Source organism: Chiloscyllium plagiosum, unplaced genomic scaffold (genome assembly GCF_037043375.1).
Source record: "Chiloscyllium plagiosum isolate Xiang-an unplaced genomic scaffold, Cpla_swu_hap1 HiC_scaffold_16, whole genome shotgun sequence".
NCBI classification, from domain to species: domain Eukaryota; kingdom Metazoa; phylum Chordata; class Chondrichthyes; order Orectolobiformes; family Hemiscylliidae; genus Chiloscyllium; species Chiloscyllium plagiosum.
Window position 1 is genome coordinate 47683669 of NW_028270154.1, and position 25647 is coordinate 47709315.

The 25647-nt window shown below is 39.3% G+C and overlaps 1 protein-coding gene across 4 annotated transcripts in view; it reads left to right on the plus strand.

Annotated features, from left to right (window-relative positions):
• slc23a1 (solute carrier family 23 member 1) overlaps window positions 1-25647 on the plus strand; it is a 128068-nt gene that overhangs the window by 64510 nt on the left and 37911 nt on the right. For all 4 annotated transcript variants that reach the window (XM_043703707.2, XM_043703706.2, XM_043703709.2 and 1 more), the window contains 6 exons: window positions 1497-1585; window positions 4117-4184; window positions 8226-8407; window positions 9369-9489; window positions 13874-14030; window positions 17698-17845. In XM_043703707.2, the coding sequence (XP_043559642.1) occupies window positions 1497-1585; window positions 4117-4184; window positions 8226-8407; window positions 9369-9489; window positions 13874-14030; window positions 17698-17845 (765 nt within the window). The remainder of the gene's footprint in view (window positions 1-1496; window positions 1586-4116; window positions 4185-8225; window positions 8408-9368; window positions 9490-13873; window positions 14031-17697; window positions 17846-25647) is intronic.

The window sequence follows — 25647 nt, forward strand, 5'->3', positions numbered from 1 at the left end:
ACTCAGTACTCCAGCTGAGGTCTGAACTATATATAATGTATATAAAATGTGAAGGAAAGCAGATTTAACATTTCTGATCCAGTAACCCTTCTTCAGGAGATTCTCTGCTTTCTCTCCACAGATATTGCCAGAACAGCTGAGTCTTTCCAGGAATTTCTATTTTTGTTTAAAATTTCCAACAACCACGGTTCCTTATTTTATTTTATCCTTTCATTATATAGTGTCTCTTCATGTTCTTTCCACCAAAGTGATTTCCTCTGACTTCTCCATGTTGAACTTCTTTTGCCACCTATCAAACCAATCCAGCAACTTGTCAATATTCTTTAATTCTACCTTGTTCTTAAAGTTTACAGTCCTCACAAGTTGCTTGCAACTGTTGAAATTGTCCCATGCACACCATGATTTATATCCCTTATTTATATTTCATGAAAAGCAAGTGTCCCAATACTGACCACTGGGATGCTCCACTATAAACCTTCCTGCAACCTGAAAAATACCCATAAAGTATTACTTTGTTGTCTATTCTGAAAACAGTTATGTTTCCATCTTGATAATGTTCCTTTTATTCCATGACTTTCCTCAAATCTATGTGTGGCGCTGTATTGAGCTCCTTTTGCAAGAACATGCACACCCCTTCAACAGCTTTTCCCTTAGTAATCCTCTCTGTTACCATCTCAAAAAACACAGGAAATTTAGTTTGACTTGATTTTCACTCAACAATTCGATACAGACTCTTCTGAAACAATTCACATTTTTCATGTAATTATTATTAATATCCTAAATATTTATCATGAAGCAGGGGATTTGTGAGTAGACTAATTGTTACTTTATGGAGTCCATGCAATTCTCTCAGTTGCAAAGTAGAGGATGGTCTATTAAACCAGATGTCATTTGTGACCTTCAACTGTGGCACTCTATGTTTGGCACAAGGGAAAATCACCAACGTAATGATAGTGGCATAAATATGGACCCAGATAAAGTGTGGGTGATCCTAAATGGACATCCCATGGCCAATGGAGGGTCATCTCTGCAGAAATACACCTTCCTTATTTTGCTGTTGCCAATCTCCTTACCTGGCCTGGGCAAGATGGACTGCACTTAACTGTTTGCAGGACAGCTTTAATGCTGCTGTTCTGCTTGAAATTCCAACAATGTTGTCTGCTTCTAGAACCACTGCTGGGATTCAGAACCACTATCCTTTGATTTGGCTGGTAGTTCTTGGAGGTGGGATTTCTAACCTTGAAAGGAACAGCCCCAATGTCAGGTAGGTAATTGTCACAGATTTGGGCTGGAGCTCTCCTTGGCTTTCTGGCCTCTTATACAGGGGACCATGATATTTCTTAAGTTCAGCTCGCCATTAGATCCACAAATTGCCTAGGATATCATGCCATATATTTTCATTTTCACAAACTATAACTGAAATTTGGGCCATTTCAGAAAAAAAATCATACACCTTGTCTGAATATGCTAACTTTGCTAAATTTCTATTTGCCTAGGCTTCCCCTATTTCAAGCAAGTGCATTTGCATTTCTTGTTCCTGCCAGAGCGATACTTGCATTGGACAAATGGAAGTGTCCTAGTGAAGGTACTTGAACTAGATTTAAATAAATTACATGAGCAAAACCTATATTTGAATGCCATTTTATATATTTCAGTCTAATCAATTAATATAAATTTTAACACTACACAATGTATTTTGTATTTAACTTGTGTGCTTTGACAATGTTTGAACTGAAACAAATCAGAGAATCCCTACAGTGTGGAAGCAGGTCATTCATCCTATCGAGTCCACACCACTCCTCTGAAGAGCATCCCACCCCTAAGCTATCCCTTTAACTATGCATTTCCCATGGCTAATTTATCTAGCCTGCACATCCCTGGGCACTTTAGTATGGCTAACTCACCTAACCCTCACACCGTTAGATTGTGGGAGGAATCTACGCAGATGTGGGGAGAGCGTGAAAGCTCCACACAGGCAGTGGTCTGAAGCCAGAATCAAACCCGAGTCCCTGGCTTTATGAGGCAGCAGTGCTAACCACTGAGCCACCGTGCCACCCCAAATATTAAATGCATTTTCAAAGATGGTCAGAATTTCAACACAATCAATCAATATGCTACTTTCATAATAGAAATAATTCTTATCTGTTTTTTTTAGGGGTGTTTTTAACTTGATAGCACAAATCTCATTTCTAGGCTCCTGTCTATTTCTCCTTGACTGAATATTTAATCATTTTGTACCATTGTTACATCTATTATTACATCCCTCTCTGAATGAGGAACATATGAATACAGTGGCCTCATTGATTTGTCACTGGCCAACTTCTATGTTGCTCCCAAAACTTGCTATTGTAATGCATCTAAATAATCCATTAAGTGAAATTGATATGAATTTGTTGTAGCACCGTTTAGCTAGAGAAACTAAATTTCTAAAAGGTTTGACAAGAAGTCTTTAATATATGACTTGATTTGCTATATTATTGCTATACATTTCATTTCAAAGGGTTTAAGTCTTGGTTTTAAATTGGGTGGATGCAAATCTTGGTATCAATAAATTTAGAAAATGTTATTTTTGGTCAGGTAGTTTTTGAAATATGCCCAGCATGTAATTGAAACTGGGCAAAAAGGGCAGTTTCTGCCAAGTAAAATCTTATTCAAATTATAGCTTTTTGCCTAACATGAAGTGTTGATAGTTTGACTTGAAGTAAAGTTCATGTCTTGATGAGTGACTTTACTTTAAATGTCTATGCAATTTCTTTTCTTGCCCCACTCCCTCCCTACAAATGACATATTTGTATGCCATTCACAATTACTAGACGTGCTGATTTTGTGGTCAGATACTTCTTGGCTATTGAGAAAAATTAGTATCTATTTTCGAACATTTTGAACTTGCAATCTTCTCTTTTATGACTACTCATCCTTGTCTCCATAACGTTTCACACCATATCACTGCTACAAGTCTGATCAAATCCCCTCATTGGGATTTTTGCATCTGAATAATGTGTTATATTTGACAATTCAATGTAAGTTTTGAAATATGTTGGGGTCTTAAGGAAGATATCATATTGAGTAAATATGATTTAGTACCTAAGACTCTCAACTTTTCCAATTAATATAAGACATGGATAACTTCATATGATGTATCATGCAAGACAAGTATAAATATGAGATGCCATTAACCAGTGAAGTTAACATTCAATTAATACAAAATATATACAAAGAAATGAAAATGAAGTGCTGGAGGAACTAAGCAGATATCCAGCAACAGTATGAATAGAGTAAGACATGAATGTTTTGAATCCAATATGACAACCTTCTGAAGACAAGTTGGACATTGGACTTAAAACTTCTGTTCTCTTCCCAGATGCTGCTAGATCAACTGAATTTAGCATTTTCAGTTTTTATATCTCATCTCCAGCATTCAAAGTATCTCACTTTTAGGATGAAAAATGAAGCCTTGGCAATTTATTGTGTTCTAACTCGGAAAAAAACTATCTAATTGCTCTCTGCCCTTGCACCATTGTCCTTTTTTTTGTTCTTAAATACATTTCAATTTATTTTTTAGAAGTTACAATATAACCTGCTTCCATCACACTTTTAGGCAGGATACTCTGGAATACATCACCTTCACACTCCATATAAAAGTCTTTGGATTCCGATATTTATAGAAGTGATTTCCAGATACGTAGCAATCAGTTTCTTCATTAAAGTTAAAGCTGTATTTTAAAAATGAGCCATTGACAAAAATAACTGATTTTCATAAGAGTTGCTGTCTCAGGTTTACACATTTATAGTCAGAGGTAATTTCGAACATTACTTAACAGTTACAATTCTATTTTTCTATAATAGTATAGAAAAAAGCCATTCAGCCTAATGTAATTGTCGAGTGGCAATACCCTTCCTTTTCCATGTCTCTGCACACCATTTTTATCCAAATAATCTATATTTGAATGCCATTTTATATATTTCAGTCTAATCAATTAGCTATCTTGAAAGCCTCAATTGAACCTGGCCCACTACATTTCCAAGCAGTGCATTCCATTAAATTAAAATTCCATTCAATTAATTACTAATCCATATTGACATTTAATTTTTTTGTATATTGTTTTACTTTTACAGAGGAGATTTATGGAAACTGGACCTTGCCTTTCAACACTACCCATATATGGTATCCACGGATCAGAGAAGTAAAGCACCAGAAGTGTAACTTTTTTAAAAATAATTTTAGAACATGCATTGATAGGATATAGTCTCAGTTTTCCCTTATAGTCCAACCTTTGTTCAGATCCACGTCTGCTTTTGTTACAAACCTTCTTTGGAATATAATTGAAGGTTGAAAACCTTACTTGACTTTCCCCATTGGAAGGACTTTACAGAAGGTGGCCGTTGTTAAATTTAAAGCGAAATGTCTAACTGCTGGAACCAGTGTAAACATTAAAGTACTGTTTACCCTTGAGTAATAGTGAATCTCATGTACGAGTCAACCTTCTACTTTTGGCCAACAAATCTGAGATTTTCCACATATATCATTTAAATTTCAGCCATTCAAAAGTAGGATCCATGTAATAGTCAACCCAATAAATTTAACCTTTAAAAATAGTCAAAAAATGTGACTATTACTCAAGTACATATGGTAATGAAATTCCATGTGTATATTCTGTTTAAGACGACTTTGCTCTACATTGATTTGATTGCACTAAAAATGCACATTCATATATAAAATCAATCTGTTGTATAAATATATGAAACTGGAGCAAAAGCAAATTATTCAGCCCTTCAACCTACCAGGGCAGATCTGTTTGCATTTTGAATTCCACATTCTTTTCTCCCTCAATAACGTTTGTTTCATTTATCTAACAAGAAAGATCATAACTATTTCTGCTGTAAAAAAGTCAATGACCTTGTTGCCACTGCCTCCTGAGGCTGCAAATTCAAAAGGCAGAACACTTTGAGAATGTTTCCTCACCTTTACACTAAAATGTGATGTAAAATTAGAAAACGGTGCCCCCTAGTTCTGGAATCACCCATTAGAGGAAACAACTTTTCAACATGCGTTTTGTCAAGACAATTCAGGGTCTCCATATACTTCAATCAAGTCACTTATGCTCCTAAAGTCCAATGTAAATAAGCTCAGCTTGTCCAAGCTATCCTCAAGACAACTCACTCTCCTCAATCTACTTAACCTCCTCTAAACTGCATTTACAATCTTCCTTTAAATAAAATCAAAACTGTACACAGTGTTTGAGACATGGTCTCACCAATGCCTTTCATACTTGAAGCACAGCATCCTTGCTTTTTATTTTCAATTCTCTTCATACAAAAAGGTAGCATCTATTAACCTTCTTGATTACATGCTATGAAAATAGATCCCTCTGCTCTGCATTATTCTCTGTTTACTCTACTATTTTTCATTCTTTTTGTCAAAGTAAACAACTACACATTTTCACATATTATACTCCATCTGCCAGATATTTGCTCAGTCACTCAACCTATAGATATCCAAACTGCAAAGTCCTTGTGTTTACTTCTACCATAAAGATGGATATATAAGTGTGCAAGTATATCCACCATGGCTTTGTTCCCCTCATCTGTGTTGTTGAGATAAATTGTAAAATGTTGAGGCCCAAATACAGACTACTGTAGGATTCTACTATTTGCATCCGTCCAATCAGATTTGGCTGTTTTATGTGATTGCCTGATTTTGTGTGTGTGTGTGTGTGTAGGGTTTCCTACTAGCTGACTAATCTATCCATGTTAATATGGTGCCTCCTATGCATGTGCTTTTATTCGGCTCTGTCGTCTTTTCTGTGGTACCTTATCAACTACCTTTTGGAAATCCAAGTACAATATATCAACAGGCTCCCATCATCCACAGTTCATGCTACTCCTTTAAAACAAACCTAGTAATTTTGCTTAAAAATGATTTCCCATTGAAATCATGCTGACTCCTCCTGATTATCTTGAGTTTTACCATTCAAAGGCTCTGACTTCTTGAAGGATCAATTGTAACACCTTTCCCAAGGCTGATATTGGGGTAACTGGGCTATGGTTTCCCATTTGCTGCATCCTTCACGTTTTGAATGGACGGATTTAGTTGCAATTTTCCAGTCTGATGGAGCCATTCCTTAATCAGTGGATGTTTGGAAAATTAACACCAATGCATCAACTACCTTATTAGCAGTCACTCATAATCCTAGGATGAAGTCCATCCAGATGTTGAGATTTGTCAGCCTGTAGCTTCATCAGTTGTTTCTTTACTTACTGTAATTTCATTAATTTCCTCTCTTCATTCCACCTTATTATGACTATTACTTTCGTAGTCAGAGCTGTTTTATGTGTGGATTCCTTCAACCCAAAGTGATGTAGCATGGATGAGGTAAATCACCTTGCTGTTCTTACGAGAAGAGTTTTGTTAATTAAACAATGAGGTTTGTTGCAATACTGCAATTACTTACAGACTATGAGTGGACTTTCTTTTACACCCGCTATAGTAAAGACAAGTAAAATATTTATTCTTTTATCTTCCATTTATTTATTATTTATTAATAACTCTTCATTCTCGTTCTGATGACTAACTCATTATTTTCCTTTAAATACTCTTGCTATTCATTTAACACTCCTAACTAGTTTTCTTTCTCCTGATTAACCTTTTAGTCATCCTGTACTTTTAAAAATATTCTATCTAATTACCTGTTACTTAATTTTACACAGTCAAATATTTTTTCTTTAAGTCTGACGCTTTCTCCAATTTCCATAGTTAACCAGGATGATGAGTCCTCCCATCAGAATCTTGTGTATTCTGAAATATCTGCTTGGAAGTCTGCAATAGGGTTAGGGTTAGAGGCTACATCTGTATAGATCAATCCCAAAAATTACTACGCCAGTTCACTTCACCCACTTATGGCAAACTCAACTAAACTTACAGATTTGAACTGATCTTTATCCATTGTCTATGGATCAGCCTTGGAGTACATTGAACTGTTGGTTTCATTGGAGCTGATACGAAGATGTTAGGTCATTTTGCACTATTTCTAAAGATTGAAAAGGATTGAGATTTTTGAAGCATGGGTCTTCTCCAAACACTGCTTGTTTTACTTTTTAAATTCCAAATTGAACACAATGTTGCTTGCTGGCAGTACTTTGACTTGTATTACTGTGAACTGTTTTTGGCTACAATTATTAGTAATTGGTGTTGATCAATACCTCGAGTGCAATTACATAAAGCATCCTATGAAGGATAAATCCCAATGAGTCATAAGGAGAAAGTGAGGACTGCAGATGCTGGAGATCAGAGTAGAGAGTGTGATGGTGGATAAATACAACAGGTCAGGCAGCATCCGAGGAGCAGAAGAATCAACGTTTCGGGCAAGAACCCTTCATCAGGAATGAGGCTTGTGAGCTGAGGGGATGGAGAGATAAATAGGAGGAGGCTGGGTCTGGGGTGAAGGTAGCTGGGAGTACGATAAGTAGATGGAGATAGGAAATGTTGACAGGTCGAAGAGGAGGGTAGGGGGATAGGTAGGAACGAAGATGGACAAGTAGGACAGGTCATGAGGTGATGCCGAGTTGGAAGGTTGGAACTTGGATAAGGTAGGGGGAGGGTAAATGAGGAAACTGGTGAATTCCACATTGAGGCCATATAGTTGGAGGTTCCCATGGATCATGCCGTGAGACACTGCTGAATGAGGGTCAGTGCCATGGCTTGTAGCAGAAACATATGTCGGTGCTTAGAATTTTAAATTAGCAATTGACAGTGTCTAGTTTATCATCCATATCAAGGAGAATTGTGCATTGCATAGAAATGAGGTGAGATTAATTAATAATGAGGTGCAAATGTCTGGAAATTGAGTCCTTGTTACTTCCTAACAAAATTTTGATCTAGCTATTGTAATCTGAAGGGAAATTTCATTCTTTTCATGGTGTTAAATCTCAATTTTCCACTCTTGCTGCATTCTCCCAAGTTCTCATTTTTACCCACACCACTCAAACTGGGAAAATTCCATTGACTGTAACACTAGTAGAAAAACTGTTTCATAAAAGTCAACCATTTCTGATAACTTAGTCTGTCAGTTACAATACACTGCAGTAAGATATTATGGTGTATTTAACAAAGTACAGTTACATTGATGTTATAGCATCTTATTTGAGTATGAAGCTATAATTTTTGTGCCAACCATGTTATTTGATGTTGATCGTATTTTTGACCATATTTTTCCTCCTCGATACAGATACAAGGTGCAATTATAATATCCAGTTTGGTTGAAGTGGTGATTGGCTTTGTGGGCCTTCCAGGAGCTCTCCTTAGTTACATTGGACCACTTACTGTCACCCCTACAGTCTCCCTGATTGGATTGTCTGTATTTCAAGCAGCTGGGGAAAGAGCTGGATCACACTGGGGTATTTCCATGTTGTAAGTGCAATATTTGATTCATTTAGCTACATAATCAACAATTGTCCTGACCAAAATAATTAGTTGCAATAATCTAGAGCATAATGCATCAGGTATTTTAACATGAGAAATAAAAACATTATATGCTGCAGTCTGTCTAGAAAAGGAACATGTAAATCCATATCTTGAGCCTAGTGTAAGACTCTACCAATTAACACCTGATTGGCTAATACCATCCCCAGAGGTTATAATTATGGAAGTAGTACAAAATGCAATGTTATATCAGCACTGAAAGAGATGCTAAGCTAAAGTTTCACAAAACTACGGCTATAAACTGCTCGTGACCACACCATGAATTCTCTGCATGGACTGCAGAGCAGGAAGTATGTTACTTTAACAAGTGCATGTGCAAAAGAACTGCAGAGGAATATAATTTTGCAGCAAACCTTTATTTGTTATCTTTCTTTTGCAACAAAAGGCGTTAATCATCAATCATTGTCTTCTTCCTCAAATAAACTCTGTTTGTTTATGAATGACACGGTTTTCAATTCTGTTATATCACAGCGGTACCTATTCTGACATTGCGCCATATTCATGAAAGAATTGTGAAAGTAGGGCACAATGTATCTGGTGACAGCAATATATTCCTTTACCGTTGACTTCTCAGGCCAAGATTGTGGCACTGGACTGGTAATACAGAGCTAATAGGCTAATTCGCTGGGGACACTAGTTTAAATCCCACCATTGCGGCTGGTGAATTTAAATTCTATTAAGATAATAGATCTTGAATATAAATCTTGTTTCAGTAATGGTAAAGCATGAAATTATCATTAATTGTTGTAAATATTTATCTGGAAGACCACATGAGACTTCAATCCTACTTTCTCTTTAATAGCATATCAGGCAATGAATAAGTTAATGTTTACAAATAATATTAATATACTTACCATATTGGTAAAATGCTTCTTTTCTCCTTTTTTAGAACCATAGTTTTGATTGTAGTGTTTGCTCAGTACCTGCGCAATGTGAATTTTATAATGCCTGGCTTTAAACGTGGACATGGATGTACAACAGTGAAGATACAAATATTCAAAATGTTTCCGGTAAAAATTACTCTCAACTTTAAAGTAAATGGTCATAACTCTCTCACCTAACTCCAATTTTGCTTTCTATCATTGTGTTCGAAAACCAGTAGCAGGCATGACTGTATAGGGCTTTTATAGAGATCTTCACAAGGACAATTAGAAAACAAAATCAGGGTACAAAATGAAGCTACCCAAAGGAGAAATTGTAAGTGACACAATGATTGTTTAGTGGTAGGTTTCAATGAGTATCAGAAAGCAAGGTACACACACCGAGGTACACATGTTGGAAGTGCGTTTCAGAGATTGAAACCTAAGGAACTAAAGTGCAGTGATTAAAATGAGGGATGCACAAAAGACCTTGTATAAATAGTTCAGATATCTTGAAGGATTGGGGGACTGGACGATATTACTGAGATAGAGAGGGACAAAGTCATGGAAAGGTTTGAAAGCCAGGATATGCATTTTTAAGATCAAGAGCCTATCAGTCAGTGAATGCAGGCATGAAATAGAATGGGACTGGATGTATTCTGAGTTAAGATACAGACAGCAGAGTTTTGATGACCTCAAAGCTTGCATAGAATGTAAGAGACCAACTCAGAGTGAATTGAAGTAGCCAGAGACTGATGAGGTTTTCAGCAATAGATGGAGTGAGACGGGCTGAGTAGTACAACATTGCAGACGGGGAAATTGATAGTCTTGGTGATGGCATGAATAAGACGTCAGAAACTTGTCTCCAGGTTGAATGTGACACCAAGGTTGTGAACAGTTTGGCTTAATATCAGACCATTGCCAAAGAGAGGTACAGAATTGAATTCAGTAGGTGACAAAACCTGTCTTCAGTGTTTCTAATATTTAATTGTAGGAAGGTTTTCTCATCCATTACTAGATATCAAATATATAAGTAGTCTGATAATTTACCAAATTGTGGAGGTGTTAAGAATACTGTTGAGGTGGACTTGGATGTGAGCTGAACTAGCAGTTAGGAAGAAAATCTATAATGAATCATTATGAAGTCTTTTTCAGTTTAGGAATATATAAATTAGAGCTTGTCGCAAGCTGATCATCAGAAAATAAAACTTAGATAATTGAAAGCTATTGGGAAATAGATTTAAAGGAACTACAAAATTACCCAAGTACAATTTTTAAAATTATTACCTTATATTGAATATACTCAGAATCAACTTTAATAAAAATTGCCTGTAAAGTTTAAGGTTTTATATAACTAGATCTCAGATAGGCTTTCTAAAACTAACATGATTAATTACACTCGTGTTTACAGAGGCATTTGGACTGAAATGTGACCAGAGGCTGTTTATTGTCCCTCCATACAAAGTCTTAAGAGATGCATTAGTCACAATTTGTTCTACTTGCCATAGGAAAACTCAAATGTTGGATATTGGGCCTGTTCCTGTAGAATGTCATAAATAACTTGATGTTTTCCTGATTACATTCTTAATACCAGTATAGCTGTTCTTGGTGTTAATTTTACATGTATTTCATAGTATAGGAAGAAATATTGTCTTTGGTAATTTAAGCTCCAAGAGGCTGACAAGCTGTTTGTAAAACACTCACCAACATTTCCTTTTCAATTAACTTTGGACAGAAACGTGGTGAAGCATATGAGTGACTGTCAACTATTTTATCCAGTGGCTGTTATTAAAAGTTGTGCCGTATGTTTTTTTAATATCAATACAATCCCTAGCTAATGCAGAACACATGAGCATATCTCTGTCACTCCTAAAATCTGATTCCTCAAGGGCATAAATAAAAACTGAAAAAATTGCAGATGCTGCAAAGCAGAAACAAAAGCTGAACTTGCTGGGAAAGCTCAGCAGGTCCGGGAACATCTGTTGAGAGAAATCAGAGTTAACATCTCTGGTCCAGTGACCCTTCCTCAGAACCATTCTGGACCTGAAACATTAACTCAGATTTCCTTCCACAGATGCTGCCAGACCTGGTGAACTTTTCCAGCAATTTCTGTTTGTTTGTTTACTGAAGAGCATAATGTACTCAAATAATTTTGCAAACATTAACTTTTCAGTAGCTCATCCAAGTGTTCATATTCAAGCAGCAAATATCAGCATACCATTTTATAACACCACAGCAATTTTGTCTTTGCAAGTGCATACAAATGATGATTTAGCATTGACCATTAGTAGTCACCTTTTGGAACATTGCTTTGATTCTTCCCCACATCTCCTAAGCCTGTAAAGCAAGATTTTTCCTATATCTAACTTTGTTGTTCCCATAGGGAATACTTAAAGTAAGGTTAGTGCACGAGAGCCCAAGGTGTCATGGTAAGAGTCTAGTAAAGAATATATTTTTCAAGGATATTTTCCAGTTTACCGTGAGTAACAAATTAGAACCCTATATTTATTGGTAACCATCATTCTTTGACTTGAGAACCATTTTTTTCACCATTTCATTCTGACATTGATCTGCCAATGGTGATTTGACGGGTTGCCTTTGTTCACCATTCAGTTTAGGATAGTATATGTGTAAAAGACCAAAGTAAAAGACCAAATACAGCTTCACTGGCAGAATGTACTGCTACTAAGGCAGAATGATGAGCTCTAGGGTTCCCCAATGTATAAATGCTTTCATTGAAAACTGAAAATTAGCCTTAAAGGAGATGGATGATAATGGGGGCCAATAGTAAGAAAAAAAATCCACTTGTGGTTTTGGTCACGGTTATGGGCTTTTTCATGATTGTAACTCTTGTATTGTTGTATATGTGAGAGGTTGCACAAATTTCCCCTTCAGCCTGCTACTTGGAGGCTGTCTGTAAGTTACTGCCACTTTCCTGATTCAGCTAGTGGTCATTTCATTATTGCTTCTGTAAAAAATCTCTTAATTGGTCTAATTGACTGCCTCCTCCACAGTGACAGCCTGGCAGTTATGGTCATTATTTATTTTAGAAATCTTTAGAGGATATCTTCATCTTGAGGCACCCTCTCAATTTTCTATCTACACCAGCAGTGCCTTCCTGACTTGTAGAAGATCTGATGACTCAGAACATGATGGTTGGCAGCTGGATCCCAGAAAATATCAGGATCAGGGCCAAGAAATCGTGCAGCCCTCATATAAGATGCCTCCATTTTGAATTTTCCATCACTACAAGAAAGGCCCAGAAGTTGAGCTCAGATTGTCCATTAATTCAGAACTGAGATATTGTGTAAATCAAGGCCTAACATAGAGATCTAAATAAGTTAAAACATTTCAAAAAAATAATTTGTAAAACTAACAGTGAACCCTATTATTTTTACACAAATTATGCACAAATTACCCGATAACTGAAAACAAAGTTCTTGAAGTTGTTGTCCAACATTAATAATTCAACCATCTCTCAAAGTGGGAAGTCAATGTCTGACACACTTTTCAGATGCATCAGGGTCCTGTGCTTGCAGGATGGATATGAATAAAATTAACTACAAAAAATAAAACAACTTAATTTCTGTTTAAGTATCCTTCTTAATAGTGTCTGCAGGGTTTTAAATTAATGACTGAGTAAACAAACTTTTCTGTCGCAACTGTGGAGTCTCACTCCTTCAGCTGTTCATAGTGATTGAGATTTTAAAAATGTACCTTTTTTATTTCTTTATTTTCCCTTCATCCATTTTTTTTCTTTTTCCTCTGTTCTTTCAAAACAATCACAAAAAAAAACAGTGAATACAAAATTCCTAGTTCAGACATTCTGTTCATTTAACAATGTTTCAATTTGGTTAAGGGGATGCAAAGTTGCTGTCCCTTATTATCCAGGTCTCTAATCTTCCTTGAAGGTGCTGTGCTTGTTCAATTCTTTTCTTCCAATGCAAAATCTTGTAGAAAATTAAATGGCAAAAGGTCAAATTAATGGTGCTACTTGTTTGCCAGCTACAGTAAATTATGGTCTATTGGTACTAAATAAATACAAAGCAAATCAAATTTTACATTGTATCTTGAACCAAGTAAATCTTCAGCTTACGCGCAATCTATTTCCCAAAATCACTAATTAGTTTTTTTCAAGGTAAGAATTTTAATATAGTTGTGATTTCGGAGAATGTGACTCAAATACTTCAAATTTAAATATTGTTTTACAAACTTATCTTTATGCTGGATGTCAAAATCTGTAAGCAATAAGGAAAGTTGAGATTATTAAAAACAATTGCAAAATCTTCCAACACAAGACGTTGCAGAAAACAAAATAAATTATTATTTTAATGCAAAGTAATTGTGTTCAGAAGTTAATGTAAGACCTGAGCATTTTGGAATATTCCATTCAACTCCTGTACAATGCATTGAGAAAGAGACTCGGAATCTAGCAATAATCGCGCCTTGATGTGTAATTTTTACTATTAATTTTGGGATTATAACTCCAGAATAAAAAAATTCACATGCTATAATTGTCTCTTTTCTTTTCTAGATTATAATGGCTATTATGGTTGTCTGGCTCATTTGCTATCTTTTAACACTCACTGACGTATTTCCAAAAAATCCTGAGCTGCATGGATTCAAAGCCCGAACAGATGCTAGAGGTGAAATAATGTCAACAGCACCCTGGTTTCGTATGCCATATCCATGTAAGTGTCAGAAAATAAGAATGTTTTATGTAAAATATGATGTGCAGTTTAAAATACGTACACGCATGGTCATGATTTGGCGATGCCTGTGTTGGACTGGGGTGTACAAAGTTAAAAATCACACAACACCAGGTTATAGTGCAACAGGTTTAATTGGAAGCACACTAGCTTTCGGAGCGACGCTCCTTCATCAGGTGGTAGTGGAGGGCTCAAAACTAACACACAGAATTTATAGCAAAAATTTACAGCGTGATGTAACTGAAATTATAAATTTGAAAAATTGATTGTCTGTTAAGCCTTTCACCTGTTAGAATACAGTGATAGTTTCACTTCTTTCATGTGTAAATCACAAAACCTTTTTTTAAAAAGTTGCATTCTCGGGTTAGCTGTTAACAATGGTGATAGCTAGACAATATGTTGAAGGTGTTTGTCCCCTGTGTTCTCTGTCTATGCCATGATGTTTAGATTGATTCTCATCTAAAAAGTGAGATAACAGAGTTTTACATGAATTCATGCAGTTTTTGAGCTCAGAGTTCTACATGAATGCATGCAGTTTTTGAGCAAAGTACAATGTAACGCTGAAAGTACAAATTCACCTCACAAAATATATGTGTGCATGTGGGTTTTTGTCTGTCTGTGTGTGTGTGTCTGTCTGGGTTGGGGGTTGTGAGTGTGAGAAAGTGTATGTGTGTGTGTAGTGAGTGCAGAGCATCTTAAGTCTGTGAGGGGGTGCAGGTGTGAGTGTGGGAGTGTGTGTGTCTGTAAGGATGGTGTGGGTGTCTGTGTGCACGTCTGTGTATATGTGTGTCCGTGTGTATAGGAGTGCCTGTGTGTGTGTGTGAGAGTGTGTGTGTGTGTGTGTGTGTAGGAGTATCTCCTCCAAGGAGAACCATCCTCCAAGGTGGACTTCTGGACAGGCAGCAGAGAAAAGTGGCCGAGCAGAGGTTGATAGCTAAGTTCGCTACCCATAGGGAGGGCCTCAACCGGGACCTTGGGTTCATGTCACATTACAGGTGACCACCATTGCACTATACACACACACAGATACTCCTACACACACACTCTCACACACTCCTATACACACATACACATGGATACACATATACACTGACGTGCACACAGACACCCACACACACCCTTACAGACACACACACTCCCACACTCACACATGCACCCCCTCACAGACTTAATATGCTCTGCACTCACTACACACACACATACACTTTCTCACACTCACAGCCCCCAGCCCAGACAGACAGACAGACATACACAGACAGACAAAGGCATAGATTTTGTGGGGCGAATTTGTACTGGCAGGGTTACATTGTACTTTGCTCAAAAACTGCATGAATTCATGTAGAACTCTGAGCTCAAAAACTGCATGAATTCATGTAAAATTCCGTTATATCCTAGGATTATGTGGGAAGCAAGAGAGGAAATTGCAGAACCATTGGCAATGATCTTTTCGTCTTCGCTGTCATGGGTGTGGTGCCAGGGGATTGGAGAGTGGCGAATGTTGTGCCCCTGTTCAAAAAAGGGAATATGGATAACCCCGTGAATTACAGGCCAGTTAGTCTTACTTCGGTGGTAGGCAAAGTAATGGAAAGGGTACTGAGGGATAGGATTTCTGAGTATCTGGAAAGACACTGTTTGATTAGGGACAGCCAGCACGGATTTGTGAGGGGTAGGTCTTGCCTTACAAGTCTTATTGAATTCTTTGAGGAGATGACCAAGCATGTGGATGAGGGTAGAGCAGTGGATGTAGTGTACATGGATTTTAGTAAGGCATTTGATAAGGTTCCCCATGGTAGGCTTATGCGGAAAGTCAGGAGGCATGGGATAGTGGGAAGTTTGGCCAGTTGAATAGAGAACTGGCTAACCGGTCAAAGTCAGAGAGTGGTTGTAGATGATAAATATTCAGCCTGGAGCCCCGTTAAAAGTGGAGTTCCGCAGGGATCAGTTCTGGGTCCTCTGCTGTTTGTAATTTTTATTAATGACTTGGAAGAGGGAGTCGAAGGGTGGGTCAGTAAATTTGCAGACGATACGAAGATTGGTAGAGTTGTGAATAGTGAGGAGGGCTGTTGTCGGCTGCAAAGGGACTTAGATATGATGCAGAGCTGGGCTGAGGAGTGGCAGATGGAGTTCAACCCTGTCAAGTGTGAGGTTGTCCATTTTGGAAGGACAAATAAGAATGCGGAATACAGGGTTAACGGTAGGGTTCTTAGTAAGGTGTAGGAGCAGAGGAATCTTGGGCTCTATGTTCATAGATCTTTGAAAGTTGCCACTCAGGTGGATAGAGCTTGTAAGAAGGCCTATGGTGTATTATCGTTCATTAGCAGAGGGATTGAATTCAAGAGTCGTGAGGTGATGTTGCAGCTGTATAGGACCTTGGTAAGGCCACATTTGGAGTACTGTGTGCAGTTCTGGTCGCCTCACTTTAGGAAAGATGTGGAAGCTTTGGAGAGGGTGCAGAGGAGATTTACCAGGATGTTGCCTGGAATGGAGAATAGGTCGTACGAGGATAGGTTGAGAGTGCTAGGCCTTTTCTCATTGGAACGGCGAATGATGAGGGGTGACTTGATAGAGGTTTATAAGATGATCAGGGGAATAGATAGAGTAGACAGTCAGAGACTTTTTCCCCGGGTACAACAGAGTGTTACAAGGGGACATAAATTTAAGGTGAAGGGTGGAAGGTATAGGGGGGATGTCAGGGGTAGATTCTTTACCCAGAGAGTGGTAGGGGCATGGAATGCACTGCCTGTGGGAGTGGCAGAGTCAGAATCATTGGTGACCTTTAAGCGGCAATTGGATAGGTACCTGGATAGGTGCTTAAGCTAGGACAAATGTTCGGCACAACATCGTGGGCTGAAGGGCCTGTTCTGTGCTGTATTGTTCTATGTTCTATGTTCTATCTCACTTTTTAGATGAGAGTCAATCTAAACGTCATGGCATAGACAGAGAACACAGGGGGCCAACACCTTCAACATATTGTCTAGCTATCACCATTGTTAACAGCTAACCCGAGAATGCAACTTTTTAAAAAAAGGTTTTGTGGTTTACACATGAACGAAGTGAAACTATCACTGTATTCTAGCAGATGAAAGGCTCAACAGACAATCAATTTTTCAATGTATAATTTCAGTTACATCACTGTAAATTTTTGCTATGAATTCTGTGTGTTAGGATCGAGCCCTTCACTACCACCTGATGAAGGAGCGATGCTCTGAAAGCTCAGTGTGCTTCCAATTAAACCTCTTGGACTATAACCTGGTGTTGTGTGATTTTTAACTGTATGCATGGTAACTGTGATTAACGTTTTTAATGTAGGACCTCTTGTGGTAAAACTGGCTTATGTGACGGACCCATGCAAAAATTAATGTTTTTATGTCATATTCCTTAAAGTCCACATTGAATATGATTTTTTTTAAAGCCCACTACATCTTCTAACAAGAAAGTTTAAATAATATTGCATGGGAAGCAAAATCCATTTGGTTTGTTCAATATTTTGAAACTGGTTATTATGTGCTTAAAGCAAAATGTGCAGTTATTAAAATTAAACTTCAGGAACTGGGCAACAAAGTTGTTTTTAAGAATACAGTATTTTTGTTCATGGCATGAATTCTCTATTTTTCCAAGTTTTCTGCTGATAACTTTTTGATCTTTGCAGGTCAGTGGGGTTTACCAACAGTCACAGCAGCTGGAGTCCTGGGAATGTTCAGCGCAACACTCACTGGTATCATTGAATCCATTGGGGACTATTATGCATGTGCAAGGTTGGCGGGGGCTCCACCTCCACCGATCCATGCATTAAACAGGTAAACTTTATAATCCGTGAACAGATGCATTTGTACTCGTTTATTTCTCATAAGACTGAGTTGAATTTAAGTTGAATTATTAACCACGGAGTAAAGTATTGATCTGTTTCCTTCGTGGATGTGTCTTCGTCAACTAAAACTTTTTCAATGCGAGGAATTTAGCAGCTGGGATTTTCCAATGGAGCAAAGGGTGGCAACTGGGACAGGGGAATGGAGAATGTAATTTGACAGGAAGGACATTGGTTATTCTCTTGGCATTATCGCAGTGGGCTTGAATTCTTTGGGACACTGCTAACACTTTTAAGAATGAGCAGTTGAATGTTACATAGGCTTGTCAATTCGGTAATGTGACAGGTCCCTCCAGACTTAATGATGAGCTCATGGGAATCGGGGGCTTTTCAGGCCTCAGCAACTTTGCAATGGAAGCAATGGGATGACAGCTGTTGTATTACCTCACTTGGCAGCCCTGTGATGCAGGTTATTTCCTTGAATCAAGTCATTGAGTCATACAGCATAGAAACAGGCCATTTGGCTCACCATTTCTGTGCTGACCAACAAACACCAAACTCTAGTAATCCCATTTAACTGTACTTGGCCCAAAGCCTACTCTGCCCTGGCTTTTTAACTACTCATTCAGATATTCTTAAAAGTTTCAAGAGTTCCTTCCTCCACCACCGTCTTTCAGGCAATGCGTTCCATAGTTCTACCACCTTCTGGGTGAAAAAGAAATTCTTCAGATTTTAGTCAGTTTAAGGTGAGGAATAAGTGGTTTCACTTATTACTTAAACTGAAGGCCTCTGGTCTTAGACATGTCTGTCCTGGGTAAAAAAATTCTCAAAATCTAGCCTATGTCTATGCTTCACATAACTTTGTGAATCTCAATCAGATCCCCCCTCAAACTCCTCTGCTCCAAGGAAAACAAACCTGGTCTATTCAGTCTCTCCTCATAAATGAAACTTTCTATCCCACTCTGGTGAATGTTCTCTGCACTCTCTGTCGTGCAGTGTCAACGTACATCCAAGTTGTTAACAAACAGCAAGTGACTGTACACTGATCCCTATGCTAGACCACTGGTCACAAGCTTTCAATCATGAAAATAACCTTCCACCATCATCTTTTGCCTCCTATTTGTAAGCTAATTTTGGATCCAGTTTACCAACTTGCCTTAGATTCCATGGGCTTTTACATTTTGGAACAGCCTTCCACATATGACCATGTCAAAGGCCTTACTAAAGTTCATGTAAACCTTCAGGCTAATGCCCGAAACGTCGATTCTCCTGTTCCCTAGATGCTGCCTGACCTGCTGCGCTTTTCCAGCAACACATTTCCATCTCTGATCTCCAGCATCTGCAGACCTCACTTTCTCCTCCTTCACGTAAACCTTATCAATCGCATTGCCCTCATCAATAGGAGTTGGGCAGCCATTGACTTTGGGTGTGTCGACATAGGGTAGATTTTGAGAATCTTTTACCAATGGCAGCCATGTCTAAGACCAGAGGCCATAAGTTTAAGGTGAGGAATTAATTGTTTAAGAGTGAACCTGAAGAAAGTTTTTTTTTAATCAGAAGTTTGTAGAAATATGGAATGCACTGGCTGAAAGAGGATGGTGGAGGAAGGTACTCTTAAAACTTTTAAGAAACTCATAGAATCATAAAATCCCTACAGTAAGGAAGCAGGTCACTCAGCCCATTAAGTCCACACTGACCTTCTGAACATCATTCCATCCAGACACCCCACTTGCTCCTTCACCATCTCTGGAACCCTGCATTTCCCAATGCATCTAAACTGCACATCTTTGGACCGTGGGAGGAGACTAGAGAAAACCCACTCAGACATAGGGAGAATGTGCAAACTCCACATCGACAGTCCTCTGAGGGTGGAATCAAACCCGGATCCCTGTGCTGTGAGGCAACAGTGCTAACCACTGAGTCACTGTGCTGCCCCTGATTATATATTATTATTCTGGTTGAGATCCACTGGAGAGAGGCTTGAAAGGTGGGTGAATTGGTTGCTGTTTCAGCATTGTCTGAAAGTTTGTTCCAGTCAAAACAACAATATCTAAGAAATATCCTGCACATTCTGGAAGAAGGTCTTCTAATGAGGAGGACAACCAGCAGCAGGAACGAGAGTTGGGGATTCCTCCACTCAGATCTGGATAGCACCAATGCCTTGACCCCCTACAAGGGTAATCTTTTGAAAAGGAAGGTGCAGAAAACCATTTTGTGGGCCAAAAGCAGGTGCTAACTTGGAGCTGAAAGTAGACTCTATTAAGGGCATGTAAACAAAGATTGGTTACCTGCAGAGATCATGACAGTGGTTTTGTGCATGTCTGTACATGAGTTACTCATCATGATGATGGAAGAGATGAGCTCTGGATGTATTGGTGATCATCTGATGCCAATGTCTCTCAGGTCACAGTGGCCTAAGATTCCAGGGGCCCACAGGAGATGTGTATTGCGTCTCCAAATCTACCGCACATTACTGCATTAAGATATTGACAGATGCCCTTGGGAACATCAGTTAATATCTACATTTCTATACAGTTGTGGGCAGTTAGGCAAAGACAACCTGAAGCCTTCATCCTTTCAAGTCATTTAATTGCACAGTCTGAGACTTCACTCATGTGACCATCTAGACTTTCCACAGACCAGGAAAAGATTTAATTCCCCCTCTGCGCGACTGGTCTGTGACCTCTGCTGGTGGATCTTGCAGTTTTGTGCTCTTATCAGATAAACAGATACCATGTTTGCTATATATTTCTGCTACAGCCTTGCATTCCGCTCATATCATTAAAGATAGCCACTTGTTGAAGAGGGAATCACTGAAGTGATGACTGCGGATATCAGTGAGGAACCTAAGGATAGAGGCAGGAGGAATGCTATACCATGCTACAACCAGGGTGATCATTGAGCAGACAATAAGTCTCCTCAAACTAACATTTTGGTGCCTGGATCAATTGGCTATGGTACATCAGCATGTCACTGTAAGGGTCTCCCTGAAAAGCAGTGGTCTGCTCTGCTCTAAACAACCTGATGCTGTAGAGACCATTGGCTCTTGCTGCTGAAACCAAGTGGTTTGTGAGGTATTCTCAGACAAGGAAGTAGCCAATCAAGAGCTGTACTATTCTGTTAGATATGATGGGTCACATGGATGCCATTAAGATATCAATGCAAGTGAGGCACTTAGCCTCACTCACTTTAACTGGTCTTTAGCATTGCAACTAATTGCCAAATCGATTCACCACTTAGCCAAACTAAAGCTGCTTACCTCTTCCATAAATCCGTATCTGGTGCTTTTTTGCAATGTGGTAAAGATGAACATGCACTCTGATCAGCCCCAACAATGAAGACCATTGCTTAAATCAATCTAACACAAGCAAAGAATTATGAATTCTTCCATCATCTGTGAGGCCAAAATGCATCTGGTGTATTTCTTAAATTGTTTTCCTATGGGCTGCTCCTTGCTATTCCCTCTTTGCTGCCAGTTGTTTTGGAGGAAATTTATGGGCCTTTGATGCCCAGTGGCTTGGGAGCTCTTGGCACCTTCAGGAAACCTTTGGAATGCAGCAGGGCTCCTGTACAAATGCAGGACACTGTATCTCTCATTGCAATTACAGGTGGCATTGGTTTCACCAGTTAAAGAACTAAGCATTCACTGTCTGTACATTGACTACACAGCATGGAGCTGCCATAAGTAGAAAGTAGCCATTCTTCATTTCTTGCAAGGGACACTTGTGCCTTCCTGCTGACCTGAAAAGGATGAGGACCTAATGGAAACACAAGGTGTCCCATTCTTCTTTGGCCAGGTTTGAGGTTCAGTTCCACTTTGGATCCTATTTGGATGTCTCTTCAGAACTCTACTTTGAGCTAGAGAATGCGAGATTCTGAAGGTTAGTTTATATCTAAAACAAGGATTGTTTTCTTTAATTTAGCAGTTATCGAGGCGCTCTCCACGACACTTTGTCTATACAGAGTGCTATTTTGGTTATGTGAAGAGTAAAGTGAGAATTTGGTGAGTTAGAGGGAGATTTCTAAGGAGTGGGGAGTGGTCCTTCTCTCTTCACTTTGTTCATCCTCCTGTAATTGGCTCTTACTTCCATATGGGGGGAGGGGGGGCATGCTGATTAGTGAGTACTGTTAAGGTATTTGTGACTCTAATTATAATAAATAGCCCATAAAGTTATGGGATGGCATGTCAACTTGACCAAGTGGAGTATTCATACTGTGGTATGTGTGAAGTCACAGGTATGCGTTGTGTTCCCAATGAATGCATCGGCAAGAAGTGTCATTGGCTGTGCAGACTCCAGCTCTGGGTTCAGAACTTAACCAGCAACTGAAGTCATCATGTTTATGCATTTGCGTGACAAAGGACTGTGGATTGAGTGATCACCAGGCAGTCTATGAAAATTGGGCAGGTAATGCTGGAGTCCACTGAGTCTATATTGCTTGTTAATTGGTTTTCTGATTCTGGTGAGAGTGATGGTTTCGCAGGAGACTAGCCAGAAACAAATCAGTGGCATAGAGGTTCCAGGGCAGTATGTTGCCTCCGCGATAGCAGGGTAAGGATATTAGGGTGGCAATAGGACAGTCTTGTGGGGGAGATTGCTCAGTCAGTGGTTACATTGGTACAAACAACGTGGGTAAGAATGATGATAAGATCCTGAAAGCAGATTTCAGGGAGATAGATTAGATTAGATTACTTACAGTGTGGAAACAGGCCCTCGGCCCAACAAGTCCACACCGACCCTTCTAAGAGCAACCCACCCAGACCCCTATGTTTACCCCTTCACCTAAGGCTACTGGCAATTTAGCATGGCCAAATCACATAACCTGCACAATTTTGGACTGTGGGAGGAAACCAGAGCACCCGGAGGAAACCCATACAGACACAGGGAGAATGTGCAAATTCCACACAGACAGTTGCCTGAGGCGGGAATTGAAACCGAGTCTCTAGCGCTGTGAGGCAGCAGTGCTAACCACTGTGCCGCCCACTTAGATAAGTGAGAGATTGAAAGGCAGGACCTCTAAAGCAGTATGCTCAGTATTGCTTCCAGTTTCACATGTTAATTAGAATTAAAATGAAAGATTTCCATGTGGCTGGAAAGCTGATGTCGGAAGGTGGGTAACAGATTTCTGTGAAAGTGAGGACTGCAGATGCTGGAGATCAAAGTCAAGAGTGTGGTGCTGGAAAAGCACAGTCGGTCAGGCAGCATCTGAGGAGCAGGAGAATTGATGTTTTGTGCAAAAGCCCTTCATCAGGAATGAGGCTAGTGAGCCAAGGGGGTGGAGAGATAAAGGGCCCCCAGTCCCACCCCCCTCCCATTTATCTTTCCACCCCCCTGGCTTACAAGCCTCCTTCCTCATGAAGGGCTTTTGCCCAAAATGTCGATTCTCCTGCTCCTCGGATGCTGCCTGACCGGCTGTGCTTTTCCAGCACCACACTCTCGACTTTGATCTCCAGCATCTGCAGTCCTCACTTTCACAGAAATCTGTTACCCACTCCGAACAGTTTTCTATGGACTAGGATTGGTTATGTGGAGGGTGGGACTTGTACAAACTTGATGGGCAACAACTGAACAAGGCAGTGATAAAATTCCTTGTAGGGAGATTTGTGAGTGTTATTGGGGAGGGTTTAAAATAAATTGGCAGGAGATGAGAATCTGAAGGCAAATTCAGATCAGAAAATGGAAGGCAGAAATTTTAGAGAGTGACTGAATGAGCAAGGAAGCAGACAGTTAAAAACATGTAAAATATAAGAATTTGGCAGCATTAAAAGTTATATGTATAAATACAAAAAAATATAGCAAGTAGAGCTGATGAGCTGAGGGCATATATAGAGACATAGCAGCATGAAATTATTGTTATAGTGGAAGCTTGGTTTAAAGTGGCACAAGAATAGCAGCTCAACATTCCTAGATATAGAGTTTTCAAGAAAGACGGAGAAGGGGATATGAAGACATAGCATATTCAAAACAACCTGTTTAAAGATGTTAGTGTCAAGCATGTGGTTCTGGAAAGACACAGCAGGTCAGGCAGCATTCAAAGAGCAGGAGAATCGATGTTTTAGGCATAAGCTGATTTCTGATGAAGGGCTTATGCCTGAAACGTCGATTCTTCTGCTCCTCGGATGCTGCTTGACCTGCTATGACTTTCCAGTACCACACTCTCGATTCTGATCTCCAACATCTGCAGTTCTCACTTTCTTCCTGATTAAAGACTTTATTATGCATTGCTGCAGCAGTTAGGACTTGAACCCTGGCCTTCTGGTTCAGAGGTAGGGACAGTACCACTGCACTGCAAGAACCTTTTGGGGTACAGCATTATTGGTTAAAAAATCAATTACAGCTGTGAGGAGAATGATGTACTGAATAAAGGACTGAATAAAGTCATATAAGTTGAGCTCAGAAACAGAAAAGGGACAGCCACACTACCAAGCATGTCCCAGAGACCCCAAGTAGAGAGTGTTAGAGGAGTAAACATATTTAAATCATAGAATCCCAACAGCGTGGAAACAAGTCATTCAGTCCAACAAGTCCACAACTACCCTCTAAAAAGTATCTCACCCAGATCCATTCCCCTACCCTCTTACTCAACCGTTCCCCTGACTATTGCACCAAGCCCTCATATCCCTGAACACCATGGGCAATTTAACTTGGCCAATTTACATAACCTGCACATCTTTTGGACTGTGGGAGGAAACTGGAGCTCCCAGAGGAAATCCACACAGTCACTAGGAGAATATGCAAAATCCACACAGACAGTTGCCTGAGGCTGGAATCAAACCTGGGTCCCTGGCACTGTGAAACAGCAGTGCTAACCACTGACCCTCCAGGCCACCACTTATAATAGGTCTCTTCTCATTCCCCTAAACTCCAGTGAGTATTGACCTAAGTTTTTCATTCTCTTCTCATTAGACAAACCTTCATCTCTGAAATCAATCCAGTGAACCTTTTCTGAACCACATCCGTCTTCAAGTAAGGGGACCAAATTTGTACACAATATTCCAGGTGCAGTCACACTAATGCCAAGAATGGTTGGAGCAACACTTCCCTAATTTAGTACTCTACTCTTTTAGCAATAAATGTCAAATTTCCATTTGTTTTCCTTATTACCAGCTGTACCTGCAGACCAGTTTTCTGTGATACATGCATAAGAACACCCAGATCTCTCTGTACTGAAGCACTTTGAGGTTTCTCTCCATATAGGTAATAAATTGCCTTTCTCGTCCTGCTGTACCATTCAATGAGATGACAACTGATATGATAATCAGTTGTCCCCCTGCCCAAGTTGACTCAGATTATGCCCTTTGGTCCTAGACTGTCCCACTTTCTGCATCTACCCTGTCAAGTCCCCTAAGAATTCTGGATGACACAATAAGGTAGCCCCTACTTTCTTCTAAATTCCAATGAATACAGGCCCACCCTACTGTCATTTATGCACTCATCAGGAATCAGCTTATGCCCGAAACACCCTTTTCAGGCAATGCATTCTATAGCTAAACAATTATGCACATAATTACTTTCCCTGAGCTTTAAATAAAATCTATCCCTTCTTTTACTGCCCTTTCTGTCATCGAAAACATTTTCTTCCCTTCCACATCAAAATTGATGAAATCCCTCCTTAAACTTACTGCAAAAAGAGAAATCCCAGCCTTTCCAGTTTCTCTGCACAACCAAACTCCCTCATGCATGATTTAGTTCTAGTTGGTCATCCCCTAGCCTTAATAATGCCAAGGATCCTGTAGCCTTAACATCTTTCTTTATTTGCCTTGCCGTCTTTAATGGTTTGTTTCTCTGCATCCCC